Raw genomic sequence first — 14709 nt, forward strand, 5'->3', positions numbered from 1 at the left:
GTCTGTCCATCACGAAAGAAGTACGGCCCAATGACGCCGCTGGCCCATAAACCGCTTCAAACCCGTAGTTTTTTCGGGAAGCAGCGATGACTCTGGGAGTACTTGTGGATTGCTGTTTGACCAATAACTTATATTTTGCTTATTGACTAAGTCATTCAACCAGAAATGAGGCTCATCGCTAAAGCTCTTAACGTTGAGGGCACTGACTATGAATTTTGGCAGTACATTTTAATAATGTCGACTCATTGTTGACTTTATGTCATGAAATGGCAAACCTTTCTGAAGAGAAATGAGAAATGAGCGAAAAAAAATATGGTGTCGTTTGTTGTCCCCATTGGTCTTCTGTAGCATCCCTGTTTAAAAACCCTTTATTTGCCATATTTGGCATGTGAAATACAGTTGATCGCCTTCTATCACATATTACAAATGTAGTCCAGATAAACCCACAATGCCCTTCGTGATTTTTAGCCGATATGGAAGTCTGAGGATATTTTTCGGACATTTATTAATGAAAACTGGTAAGAATTGTATGATGTTGGTGTAGTTGATGATTATAAAATGATCTCAGAAACCAACTAAAATTCATTTTACTTCCATCACCAAGGATTAAGGCGTCGTGACATGAATCACAAATTCCGTGTTTGTACACACTGCTTAGAGGAAATACGGTGCCTGTTTGTTACTCACTTTTGAGACTTTCCAATTAATGCTTTTCCCCCTGTTACAGTCACACGCAGAGTTCCTCGACCCACAATTAAATAATTAAAACAATTGAATTTGCAATTCCCATGACTAAAAAAAAGTTTAGAATGAATAAACTTGAATTGTAAAGAGGTTCGTTTTGATACGCTATAATCACTGAACTTGGTCAAATATTATAAATTGCCCAGACATTAGTCATTTGTCCAGAGTGGTTTACAAAGGAGAGACGCATTGCCACCACAAAAACGGGGAAACATTTACCGAGAGCGTGAATAGGATACAATTCCTTACAAAATGTCGGAGGATATTGTGATAGATCAAATCAAAGAAGAAGTGTTGGCATCAACATTGATTTGGACACCAGCCCTCTCAACCTTGTTGGGAGTTGCGGTGGCAATATTTCTATTCGAAATATGGGTGAAAAATTCACGAAACTATAAATTATGTGAAAACATTCCCGGTCCGCGTAGATTGCCCTTTATTGGCAATGCTCATATGTTTATTAATAAAGGCAGTGAAGGTAATAACTGAAACAAAAAATAAACTTTTGTATCTCGAAAAAAAAAACACTGTGGCGGATAAGTGCAATTTTTCTGGAATAAAATATTCTCCTGTATAAGGACATTAAAAGGACACTGTGTTAATTAAATGTATTATTGAAATAAAAAAAAAACATAATTTTTGAGAAATTAAAAAAACTCCTAAAATTTGTAACAAAATCAAAAGTTAAAACTGAAAGGATTTCCTTGTGGTTCAGCAGTGATATCAAAAGTCAAAAACTCTTAAAAATGTATAACAAAATCAAATTAAGTGAAAACTATTTACAACGATTCGTTTAATTCAACGAACGTTGCACAGTGTCGCCTCTTAGTGTATTCACAAGTGTATAACACAAAGCTCCAAAACTTTGCTCAGAGATATGTTTAAGTGTAATAAAGAAAACAAGTAAGAGCGTACTTAGTTCGGCCAGGCCGAATCTTATAAACCCTCCACCATGGATCGCATTTGTCGAGTTCGTTGCGCGGTATCCCTTTTGGTAAACAAAGAAATATGGATAAGAATTGTTATGCTATTGGAGATGTATCAAGTTATGGTCCGATTCGAACCATAAGGGAATTGAATGTTGAAGACCATTGTAGATGTCATTGGGTAATATTTCAGTTCATTTGCATAAAAATTGCGCCATGTAGGGGCTCAAGAAGCATAATCGGGAAATTGGTTTTTATGGGAGCTTCATCAGGCTATGGATCGATTAAGACCACATTTCACACATATGTTGAAGGTCATGGGAGAAGCCGTTTTAAAAAATGTCTGCCAAATCAGATGATAATTGCGCTCTCTAGAGGCTCAAGAAGTCAAGATCCCAGATCGGTTTATATGGCAGCTATATCAGGTTATAAACCGATTTGCGCCATACTTGGCACAGTTTTTGAAAGTCATATCAAAACACTTCATGCCAAATTTCAGCCAAATCGGATGAGAATTGGGCCCTCTAGAGGCTCAAGAAGTCAAGACCCCAAATCGGTTAATATGACAGCTATATCAGGTTATGAACGGATTTGAACCATACCTACCACAGTTGTTGGAAATCATAATGAAACACGTCATGCCAAACTATAGCCAAATCGGATGTGAATTGCGCCCTCTAGAGGTTCAAGAAATCAAGACCCAAGATCGGTTTATATGGCAGCTATATCCAAATATGGACCGATTTGGCCCATTTACAATCCCAACCGACCTACACTAATTAGAAGTATTTGTGCAAAATTTCCAGCTGCTAGCTCTACTCCTTCGAAAGTTAGCGTGCTTTCGACAGACAGACAGACGGACGGACGGACCCCCATAGCGGCTATATCGAAATATGTTCCGATTTGGACCAAATACTAATAAGTACAAGTCATTGTTCAATTGAGTATAACAAAATATGGGTCCTTTTAGTAGCTAAATCTAAATACAAACCGATCCCATCCATATACGACACGGATGTCGAAAAGCCTAACGTACGTCACTGTGTCAAATCGTATTATAAATGCGCATTTTAGCGGGCCAAGGCTTTAAATCGAAATATCGGTCTATATGGCTGCTATATCCAAATCTGGACCGATTTGGGCCAAGTTGCAGAAAAATGTCAAAGAGCCTAACAAAACTCACTGTCCCAAATTTTGTCGAAATCGGACTAAAATAGCGCCTTTTATCTTACCTTTTTTACCTTAAATCGAGAGATCGGTCTATATGACAGCTATATCCAAATGTGATCCGATCTGAGCCAAATTGAAGACGAATATCGAAGGGCCTAACAGAAGTCACTGTCCCGAATTTCGGCGACATCGGACAATAAATGCGCTTTTTATGGGCTCAAAACCTGAAATCAAGAGATCGGTCTATATGGCAGCTATATCCAAATCTGAACCGATTTGTGCCACATTGCAGAAGTATGTCGAGGGGCTTAACTCAACTCACTGTTCCATATTTCGGCGACATCGGACAATAAATGCGCCTTTTATGTTCCCAAAGCCTTAAATCGAGAGATCGGTTTATAGGGCAGCTATATCCAAATCTGAACCGATTTGGGGCAAATTGAAGAAGGATGTCGAAGGCCTTAAAACAACTCTCTATCCCAAATTTTGAGGAAATCGCCCATTAAGTGCGCCTTTTGTGGGCGCAAGACTTTAAATCGAGAGAACGGTCTATATGGCGCCAATATCCATTTCTCAACCGATCTAGGTCGAATTGAAGAAAGATGTCAAGTGGCATAACAAAACTCATTGTCCAAATTTCAGCAAAATCGGATAATAAATGTAGATTTGTACCTTCCAGATAATCCAGACGTGAAATCGGGAGATCGGTTTATATGGGAGCTATATCAGGTTAATGACCGCTGTCTTCTTCTAGGAACCGAACAAGGATTATTGAGAGATCGATAGATATTGAGAGAGATATTGAGGATCAAAAACGGCATGGCGGAAGGGGGAGGGGGGGGGGGGGGGGGTCTAATATCCTCATTGCTCCAAATTTCAGCGCACAACAATTCGGTTACTGACTTAGGTGTATGTCCACAGCGGCATGGTGCGTATTAATATTCACACTCTCTTTTCAACCTAAGCGAACCTAAGGTTCCCATTTCTTTGAGATCTTGTCTGGTTTAACGAATGTAAACATTTGCAAGTTGTTGGGCTTTTAAAAGCGATCTGGATGGTTCAATGGTAGGAATTAGAAGGCATCTTCCTTCCTTCTCCTGTTCCTTTGATATCACAATGAACGAAAACGTCTAAGTGAGTGTGCCATTTAAATCTAACCTAACCTTACACTCGACAGCACCGTGATAAACTTGACCAAATCCCCTCTTTACAAATACAAATTTTTCCACGAGCATTCCAAACTTATCACATCCCCTTTTTAAATTTCCTTAACATCTTATTTTCGACTTTCTCTCATAAATCGACTTTCTCTCATAAATGTTCAGAATCAAGCCGTTCGTCCCATCCTTCCAACAGTGTCTCACACAACATTGGATGTGGCAACATTGGATGTGGCTTCTCTCCAAAGTGGTGTCGCACGCGGCACGCCGTTCGGATTAGGCTATAAAAGGGAGACATCATTGAGCTTAAACTTGAATCGGACTGCATTCATTGATATGTGGGAAGTTTGCCCCTGGTCCTTAGTAGAATCTTCATGGGCAAAATTTGCATTCCATGCAGATTAATGTGACTACAACTTAACATCCTACTCACAGTAGCTCTAACCAAAATCAGTGTTCGGTTCGAAATGTGTTCAAATTTTGACAAATTTTGTTCAGCGATAAGGCTCATTTCTGGTTGAACGGCTACGTAAATAAGCAAAATTGCCGCATTTGGAGTGAAGAGCAACCAGAAGCCGTTCAAGAACTGCCCATGCATCCCGAAAAATGCACTGTTTGGTGTGGTTTGTACGCTGGTGGAATCATTGGACCGTATTTTTTCAAAGATGCTGTTGGACGCAACGTTACGGTGAATGAACACATTTCGAACCGAACACTGATTTTGGTAATAAAATTCAATGATTTGCAAGCGTTGCTCGTTAGTAAGTCTATTCATGATGAAATGTCAAAGCATACTGAGCATCTTTCTCTTTGACACCATGTCTGAAATCCCACGTGATCTGTCAAATACTAATGCATGAAAATCCTAACCTCAAAAAAATCACCCTTTACATCCAATGTTATAGTCCTTCGAACTTAAAATCTCCTTACCCTCCTCATGCCACAAAATTTATCTTTTCTCTCTTCAATTTCTTGCAGAAATCATGGCCACTGCCATAAAATGTCACAAACTCTATGGCAAAACGGTTTGTGGATGGCTGGGACCATGGCAGATTGTATTCCTAACCGATCCGGCCGATATTGAGCTCATCCTTAGCAGCAATGAGCATTTGGAAAAATCCGATGAATATCGCTATTTTCAACCCTGGTTCGGTGATGGACTATTGATTTCGAAGGGTCATCATTGGAAACATCATCGCAAGATGATTGCTCCCACATTCCATCAGAGTATATTGAAAAGTTTTGTGCCAACATTTGTGCAACATTCAAAGCAGGTGGTGCAACGACTCTCCAAGGAAAATGGCAAGGAATTTGATGTGCACGAATACATGTCGCAGGTCACTGTGGAGATACTGCTGGCCACAGCTATGGGCGTCAAACAGTTGCCCGAGGGTAACAAATGCCTGGAATATGCTCAAGCTGTACTTGATATGTGCGATATCATTCATAAGCGTCAGACGAAATTTTACTATCGTCTGGATGCCATGTTCAATATGACCCCCTTGAGTAAAAAGGGGGAGAAGATGATGGACATTATATTGGGCATGACCCGCAAGGTAGTGAGTGATCGTCAAAAGAATTTCAATGCTGATTCGAGGGCCATTGTGGAGGATCAAAAAGAGGTGGACAAACAGAGGCAGCAAGCCAAAAAGGAGGGTTTACGTGATGACTTGGATGACATAGATGAGGAAGATGTGGGTAGGTGGTACCAACAAAAATTTGCAACAATTTTTCTAAGAATGTTTTTGTTTTTAGGTGTTAAAAAGCGTTTGGCTTTATTGGATGCCATGATGGCTATGTCCAAAAATCCCGATATTCAGTGGACTGAGAGGGATGTGCTGGATGAAGTCAACACCATTATGTTCGAGGTAGAGTTATTCAATTCTATAACAAAATCCATTGTCAAACCATTTCTCTCCCTTCAGGGTCATGATACCACCTCAGCTGGCTCCAGTTTTGTTCTCTGCATGCTGGGCATACACAAAGATGTCCAGGCCAAAGTCTTGGCCGAACAAGAGGCCATCTTTGGCAGTAATTTTTCGCGCGACTGCACTTTTGCCGATACTCTAGAAATGCGTTACCTGGAACGTGTCATCATGGAAACGTTGCGTCTCTATCCTCCAGTACCCATTATAGCACGCAAGGCGGGTCGTGATGTTAGATTGGCCTCAGGACCCTATGTCATACCCAAAGACACCACCGTGGTCATAGCCCAATACGCTGTGCACCGCAATGAAAGAGCTTACCCCAATCCCCATGAGTTCAATCCGGACAATTTCCTTGCCGAGAATATGTCCAAACGCCATTACTACAGTTTCATACCGTTTAGTGCGGGACCTCGCAGCTGTGTGGGACGTAAATTTGCCATGTTGAAATTGAAAGTCCTACTCTCTACCATACTTCGTAATTATTCAGTGAATTGCAATCTAAAGGAGTCTGAATTCAAAATGCAAGGTGATATCATTTTGAAAATGGCAAATGGTTTCAATATCAGTTTGGAAAAGAGAGCAGGAGTCAGTCAGACGATGTAATTAATTGAAAAAAAAAAATACCAATCTAATTTATATGTTTTATTGTTAATTCGATGCAATATGAAGGCAGATGAAAAAAAAAATTATATTTAAGAATATAAAAAATTTATTTAGAAAATCTTTGGGAATCATGATTTTATATGGGAATCAAGAGAAAGGTCTATGCGAGTAGAGTTTGAATCTAATGTTGATATTGGGTTGCCCAAAAAGTAATTGCGGATTTTTCATATAGTCGGCGTTGACAAATTTTGTCACAGCTTGTGACTTTTAAAAAATCCGCAATTACTTTTTGGGCAACCCAATATAAAGATTCAAATATCTGGGTCACGTCCTGCCGGTCTACAAGAAGTCATGATCCAAGATCGCTTTGTATAGACCCAGTTCGACCATACTTCGCACAAGTGTTGGAAATCATAACAAAATACTTCATGTGAAATTCCAGCAAAAAAGGATAAGATCTGCGTGCAACATTTCAGTCATACCTTGAGTACTCTAAAGGCTTAAGAAGTCAAGACCAAGATTATTTCGCGGAAAGATCGGAAAGACGAAATTAGTAAACCCCCATCCTATGGGGGTATACTAAGGGGAGGCTACCGTAGCGCAGAGGTTAGCTGAACGCCTGCGTTCGAATCCAGGCGAGACCATTAGAAAAAATAATCAGTGGTGGTTTTCCCCTGCTAATGGTGGCAACATTTGTGAGATACTATGTCATGTAAAATTGCTCTCCAAAGAGGTGTCGCACTGTGGTTCGCCGTTCGGACTCGGCTATAAAAAGGAGGCCCCTTATCATTGAGCTTAAACTTGAATCGAACTGCACTCATTGATATGTAAGAAGTTTTCCTCTGTTCCTTAGTTCATGGGCAAAAATTGCAAATTTGCATTTTGCATGGTGGAGGGTATAAAAATATGGTCCAAAATGTTTTCAGTTACTATTGGGTTGCCCAAAAAGTAATTGCGGATTTTTCATATAGTCGGCGTTGACAAATTTTTTCACAGCTTGTGACTCTGTAATTGCATTCTTTCTTCTGTCAGTTATCAGCTGTTACTTTTAGCTTGCTTTAGAAAGAAAGTGTAAAAAATTTACATTTGATTAAAGTTCATTCAAAGATTTATTAAAAATGCATTTACTTTCTTTTAAAAAATCCGCAATTACTTTTTGGGCAACCCAATATTCTTTCTGAAATTTTAAAAGTACCCAAAAAAAGGTATTTAATGGGTAAATAACCAATAAATACCCACGCATTGGGAATTTCCCCGGTGGAATCCCATTTCTAGTCATTCATAGTACAACCCCGACTTGGCACCCGATGATATCTGTCTATTCCAGCACATTGAACAAAAGTGCATAATTTTCGTCGCCAGACAATGCCGATGAAGCGTTCAATAAAAATGTTTTAGAGCGCATGCAGAAGTGTAAAAATCATGAAACCATTTTTGATGAAAACAAGTAAGAGCGTGCTAAGTTTGGCCGGGCCGAATCTTATATACCCTCCACCATGGATCCCATTTGTCGAGTTCTTTGCGCGGTATCTCTTTTTAGGCAAACAAAGAATATTGAATAAGATTGGAGCCATATCAAGTTATAGTCCGATTCGGACCATAAATGAATGCTGAACATTGTAGAAGTCATTGTGTATTATTTCAGTTCATTCGGATAAGAATTGCGCCTTGGAGGGGCTCAAGAAGCAAAATCGGGAGTTATGTTTACATGGAAGCTGTATCAAGCTATTGATTGACTCAGACCATATTAGACACTTATGTTGAAGGTCATGAGGGAAGCCGCTGTACAAAATTTCTGCCAAATCGGATAAGAATTGCGCCCTCTAGAGGCTCAAGAAGTCAAGATCCCAGATCGGTTTATATGGCAGCTATATCAGGTTATGAACCGATTTAAACCTTATTTAACACAGTTGTTGAAAGTAAGAATAAAATACGTCATGCAAAATTTCAGCCAAATTGGATGAGAATTGCGCCCTCTAGAGGCTCAAGAAGTCAAGTCACTAGATCTGTTTATATGACAGCTATAACAGATTATGAACCGATTTGAACCATACTTGGTACAGTTTTTGGATATCATAACGAAACACGTCGTGCCAAAATTCATTCAAATCGAATAAGAATTGCGCCCTCTAGAGGCTCAAGAAGTCAAGACCCAAGATCGGTTTATATGGCAGCTATATCAAGAGATGGACCGACATGGCCCATTTACAATAACAACCGACCTACACTAATAAGAAGTATTTGTGCAAAATTTCAAGCGACTAGCTTTACTCCTTCGGAAGTTTGCGTGCATTCGACAGACAGACGGACGGAAGGACGGACAGTCGGACGGACATGGCTAGATCGTCATAAAATGTCGCGACAATCAAGAATGTATACTTTATGGGGTCTGAAACGAATATTTGGAGTAGTTACCCGGGCCGAACTTTGGTTACCCACCACCTTGGGTATATATGTAAACCCCCTTTCGTCACAATCAGGTGAAAATTGGATAACTTATGCCCCCAAATCCGGCACTGACATTGAATGGTCTAATAAATATAAGTCACTGTTGAATTTTGTATTCCAAATTTCAACAAAATCGGGTAATAAATAAAGCTTTTATGAGCTTCAGACCCTTAGCCGGCATATCGGTCTATATGACAGCTATAGGATTGTATTAAGTCCTATTTCTTACCATATTCGGTCGGATGACGGGTGGCCTTAAACTACTCACTGTTTCAAATTTCAGTGAAATTGGATAGAAAATAAAGCTTTTATGGGCTTCAGACCCTTTATCGGGAGATAGGTCTATATGGCAACTATATCTAAATATAGTTCGATCCCAACCATATTTAGGTCAGATGTCGGGAGGCTTAAAATAACCCACTGATTCAAATTTCAGCGAAATTGGGTAATAAATAGGGCTTTTAGGGGCTTCAGACCCTTTATCGGGAGATCGGTCCATATGGCAGCTATATCTAAATATAGACCGATCTAATTCATATTTAGACCAGATGTCGGGAGGCTTAAAATAATCCACTGTTGCAGATTTCAGCGAAATTGGGTAATAAATAAAGCATTTATGGGCTTCGGACCCTTTATGGGGAGATCGGTCTATATGGTAGCTATATCTAAAATAGCCCAATCTGAACCACATTTAGGTCAGATATCGGGAGGCTTAATATAACCCACTATTTCAAATTTCAGCGAAATTTGGTAATAAATAAAGCTTTTATGGCCTTCAGACCCTTTATCGGCAGATCGGTCCATATGGCAGCTATATCTAAATATAGTCCGATCTGAACCATATTTAGGTCAGATGTTGGGAGGCTTAAAATACCCCATTATTTTAAATTTCAGCGAAATTGGGTAATAAATAAAGCTTTTATGGGCTTTAGACCATTTGTCGGCAGATCAGTCTATATGGCAGCTATATCTAAATATAGCCCGATCTAATCCATATTTAGGTCAGATGTCGAGAGGCTTAAAATACACCACTGTTTTAAATTTCAGCGAAATTGGGTAATAAATAAAGCCTTTATGGTCTTCAGACCATTTATCGGGAGATCGGTCTATATGGCAGCTATATCTAAATATAGTCCGATCTGAAACATATTAAGGTCAGATATCGAGAGGCTCAAAATAATCTACTGTTGCACATTTCAGCAAAATTGGGAAATAAATAAAGCTTTTATGGACCAGGCCCTTTTTCGAGAGATCGGTCTATATGGCAGCTATATCTAAATGTAGTCCGATCTGAACCATATTTGAGTCAGATATCGTGAGGCTTAAAATAACCCACTGTTTTAAATTTCAGTGAAATTGGGTTATAAATAAAGCTTTTATAGGCTGCAGACCCTTTACCGGCAGATCAGTCTATATGGCAGCTATGTCTAAATATGGACCGATATAGTCCATTTTAAGGTAAGATGTCGGGAGGCTCAAAATAACAAACTATTGCAAATTTCAGCGATTGCGGGTAATAAATAAAGCTTTAATGGTCTTCAGACCCTTTATCGGCAGATCGGCCGATATGGTAACTATATCTAAATATAGTCCGATCCAAACCATATTTGGGGCGGATGTTGGGAGAATTCCACCAAAATCGGATGAAAAATAAAGTTTTCATGGGCATTAGACGCTTAATCGGGAAATCGGTCTATATAGCAGCTATATCCAAATATGGTCCCATTTGACCCGTTCAAGAATTTAACCAGTTTGCAAGACGTATCTGTGCCAAAGTTCAGCTCAATATTGCTATTTTTGAAGCCTGTAGAGTGATTACAACCGACGAACGGACAGACAGACATCGTTAAATCGTCTTAGAATGTTACGACGATCCGAAATATATCCGTTTTTGAAACGAATCATAACTGGAAATGAAAAATGGATTGTTTACAACAACGTTAGTCGAAAACGATCATGGTCCAAGCATGGTGAACCAGCTCAAACCACTTCAAAGGCTGATATCCACCAAAAGAAGGTTATGCTGTCTGTTTGGTGGGATTGGAAGGGTGTGCAATATTTTTGAGCTGCTTCCAAGGAACCAAACGATTAATTCGGATGTTTACTGTCAACAATTGAACAAATTGAATACAGCCATCAAGGAGAAGCGACCAGAATTGGTCAATCGAAAAGGTGTCATATTCCACCAGGACAACGCTAGATCGCACACATCTTTGGTCACTCGCCAAAAACTGAGTGAGCTTGGCTGGGAACTTTTGATGCATCCACCATATAGCCCTGACCTTGCACCATCAGACTACCATTTATTTCGATCTTTGCAGAACTCCTTTAACCGTAAAACTTTCGGCAATGATGGGGCTATAAAATCGCACTTGGTTCAGTTTTTTGCAGATAAAGGCCGGAAGTTCTATGAGCGTGGAATACTAAATTTGCCAGGAAGATGGCAAAAGGTTATCGAACAAAATGGCAATTATATATTTGATTAAAGTTCATTCTAAGTTTTATTAAAAATGCATTTACTTTCTTTTAAAAAATCCGCAATTACTTTTTGGGCAACCCAATACTTTGTAGGGTCGGAAATTGATATTTCGATGTGTTGCAAACGGAATGACTAAATGAATATATCGCCTCTCCTACGGTGGTGGGTACACAAATCGGTCTATTATTTAAAATATTCGATTACTTGCGGTTCCGTATTACATGGTTTGCATAAAAACAATTAAAATTCTGATTGATTCGTTTGCGCCCAGTTTTGACTAATGTCTATCATCACTCACCTTATTTTTATCTCTACGTGATGAAAGTGTCTTTATAATATGCTGATTACAGAAAAACTGCTTCAGTAGCACAATAGATTACAAAGTGTAATAGTCAATTGTTAACGTGGCAGTTTTCGATTTTGATATAACAAACGGTGGCAATAGAGGCGAAAACTACCATTGCCCTGCGTTGCCAATCATACAAACAAACAATCGACGCATAATAAACCACATCCCAACGTGTTGTTGACGCACTGCAAACAAATGGAACGGTGGCAAAATCGTGTGGCATGTGTTACCGGTGCCAGTTCGGGTATTGGGGCTGCCATTGCCAAAGACTTGGTTAATGCCGGCCTCATTGTGGTAGGTTTGGCACGACGCACCGAGCGTATGGAAGAGATATGCGGCAGTTTACCCCAAAACTTGCAGTCACGTTTACATGGCGTCAAATGTGATGTTACCAGTGAGCAATCTGTCAATGAGGCATTCGATTGGATCGAACAGCATTTGGGTGGTGTTGATGTCTTGATAAACAATGCCGGCACCCATGTGTCCGGTCAACTATTGACCATGGAGACGAGTGCACTTCAACAAACTATGCAAACCAATGTCATGGGTATGGTTTACTGTACACGTCGGGCATTCGTATCTATGCAGAAACGTAACATTGGGGATGGTCATGTGGTATTGATTAATAGCATTTTGGGACATACGATTTTCCAACGCTCACCGGGGTTGGTGTCCCACTTGAATATGTATCCTGTAACGAAATATGGCGTAACAGCTTTGGCGGAAATTTTGCGGCAAGAATTTTGGGATCTGGAAACAAAAATTAAAATAACGGTAGGACTTGAAAAAAATAAGTTTTATAGAGCTTTGTTATAACTTCTTTTATTTTTGGCAGAGTCTTAGTCCTGGCGTGGTGGACACAGATATAGTTCCGGATAATTTCAGGCATTTGCCAAAGCTAAAGGCCGAAGATATCTCAGCTGGCGTAATGTACATTTTGGCCACACCTCCCCATGTACAAGTGCACGAGTTGATCATAAAGCCACTTGGAGAACCCTTTTAAGTGTAATGACATAATTGTCAAGTTCCAAATAAATCACTAAAAATTTTTTATTTGTTGATGTTATATGGGAATCTTTATGAACTTCTGAAGTGTTGAAGTCGTAAAAAGCGATGATTAGTTCTGTGTTAAGAGGGCGTCAGAGCGCTTCACAGATTTTCCATTTAGACAATCGTAAGAATGGAGATCTCTGCCTGAAAGATCGTCCTTACGTCGAGCAATATCAACGACGTGCGGACAACAACACAGTGCACGTTCCATTATTGGAGTTAAAAAGCAACGATCAAAATCTGGTCCTTAAAAAATCTGTCCTACCACCTAAACTTCCATGTTGGAAAAGTTAAATTAACTTCTTAGATTTTTACAACAAACATGCCAGGGACGTAGCCCGGAGAAGGGGAGGGGAGCTAAAGGATTCCAGCACCCACCCAAACAAAAATCCTATTGTTCGAATGTTAGCTCGTATAATCACTAATTATTGCTCTGCAGTTCTAATGTACGTACCCCCAAAAATATTCAATTTTTTATACCCACCACCGACGAATGGGGGTATATTCATTTTGTCATTCCGTTTGCAACTCATCGAAATATTCATTTCCGACTGAATAAAAATGGGGGAGACGTCCTGTACCTAAGGGGGCCGCTTCAAAAAGATGAGAGTATGTGGATGGTTTGGATGTTATACAAGCTATTCCATCAATTGGTTGTGGACTGTATTGTGGGATCACAGACTCACAGTTCTCACCAATATACCAAGGTGAAAGAGGTTACCCGTAGAGTGGAATAAAAAACCAGGGGGAAAGTGAAACAAGGAGTTAGGCTGATTTTACCAATTTATTGCTGACTCGAATGCTGCTGCGGACGAAGTGGCAATTAAAGCCCACCAAGAAGCCTTCGAGACATTTGTATCTGTTTATTATACCCACTACAGAAGGATGGGGTAAAATTCATTTTGTCATTCCGTTTGCAACACATCGTAATATCCATTTCAAACCCTATAAAGTGTATATATTCTTGATCAGCGTAAAAATCTAACACGATCTAGCCATGTCCGTCTGTCTGTCTATTGAAATCACGCTTTAGCCTTTAAAAATAGAGATATTGAGCTGAAACTTTGCACAGATTCTTTTTATGTCCATAAGCAGGTTAAGTTCGAAGATGGGCTATATCGGACTATATCTTGGTATAGCCCCCATATAGACCGATAGATTGCAGAAATTTGGGCAGTGAGCTGTATTAATCGCTTCGACACTTTTCTCCAATTTGGCCCAGATCGGCCCAGATTTGAATATAGCTGCCATATAGACCGATCTCTCGATTAAAGGTTTTGGGGCCATAAAAAGCGCATTTATTGTCCAATTTCGTCGAAATTTGGAAGAGGGAGTTGTGTTATGCCCTTCGACATCCTTCTTCAATTTGACCCAGATCGGTTCAGATTTGGATGTAGCTGCCATATAGACTGATCTCTCGATTTAAGATTCTGCGTCCATAAAAGGCCCATTTATTGTCCGATGTCGCCGAAATTTGAGACAGTGAGTTGTGTTAAGCCCTTCGATATCCTTCTTCAATTTGGCATAGATCGGTTCAGATTTGGATACAGCTGCCATATAGACCGATCTCACGATTTAAGGTTTTAGGGCCTTAAAAGGCGCATTTATTGTCCGATGTTGCCGAAACTTGGAACAGTGAAATGTGTTAAGATTTTCGACAATTTTCGACATCCTTTTATTGTCCGATTTCGCCGAAATTTGGCAGAGTGAGTTGTGTTAGGCCCTTCGACATCCTTCTTCAATTTGACCCAGATCGGTTCAGATTTGAATATAGCTGCCATATAGACCGATCTTTCGACTTAAGGTTTTGGGCCCTTAAAAGACCCATTTATTGTCCGATGTCTCCGAAATT

At 39.7% G+C, this 14709-nt stretch overlaps 2 protein-coding genes across 2 annotated transcripts; both read left to right on the forward strand.

The window, feature by feature from the left end:
- The first annotated feature begins 885 nt into the window (after positions 1-885).
- Positions 886-6649, forward strand: LOC106095445 (cytochrome P450 4g1). The gene is made up of 4 exons (XM_059367795.1): positions 886-1222; positions 4979-5698; positions 5756-5868; positions 5926-6649. The coding sequence occupies exons 1-4, from the start codon at positions 997-999 to the stop codon at positions 6529-6531; spliced, it is 1665 nt and encodes a 554-aa protein (XP_059223778.1). The 5' UTR covers positions 886-996; the 3' UTR covers positions 6532-6649.
- A 5156-nt stretch (positions 6650-11805) lies between these two features.
- LOC106092703 (farnesol dehydrogenase) lies at positions 11806-12860 on the forward strand. The gene is made up of 2 exons (XM_013259614.2): positions 11806-12581; positions 12643-12860. The coding sequence occupies exons 1-2, from the start codon at positions 12003-12005 to the stop codon at positions 12808-12810; spliced, it is 747 nt and encodes a 248-aa protein (XP_013115068.2). The 5' UTR covers positions 11806-12002; the 3' UTR covers positions 12811-12860.
- The last annotated feature ends 1849 nt before the right edge of the window (positions 12861-14709 follow it).

This window comes from Stomoxys calcitrans, chromosome 4 (assembly GCF_963082655.1).
Source record: "Stomoxys calcitrans chromosome 4, idStoCalc2.1, whole genome shotgun sequence".
Classification (NCBI taxonomy): Eukaryota; Metazoa; Arthropoda; class Insecta; order Diptera; family Muscidae; genus Stomoxys; species Stomoxys calcitrans.

What these genes read in the sequence shown, in the direction of transcription:
- LOC106095445 (XM_059367795.1), top strand. Translation starts at nt 997, where the DNA reads ATGTCGGAGGATATTGTGATAGATCAAATCAAAGAAGAAGTGTTGGCA. An exon ending in TATTAATAAAGGCAGTGAAG is followed by an intron (nt 1,223 to 4,978) that starts GTAATAACTGAA and finishes AATTTCTTGCAG; the next exon opens with AAATCATGGCCACTGCCATA. An exon ending in CATAGATGAGGAAGATGTGG is followed by an intron (nt 5,699 to 5,755) that starts GTAGGTGGTACC and finishes TTTTGTTTTTAG; the next exon opens with GTGTTAAAAAGCGTTTGGCT.
- LOC106092703 (XM_013259614.2), top strand. Translation starts at nt 12,003, where the DNA reads ATGGAACGGTGGCAAAATCGTGTGGCATGTGTTACCGGTGCCAGTTCG. An exon ending in AAACAAAAATTAAAATAACG is followed by an intron (nt 12,582 to 12,642) that starts GTAGGACTTGAA and finishes TATTTTTGGCAG; the next exon opens with AGTCTTAGTCCTGGCGTGGT.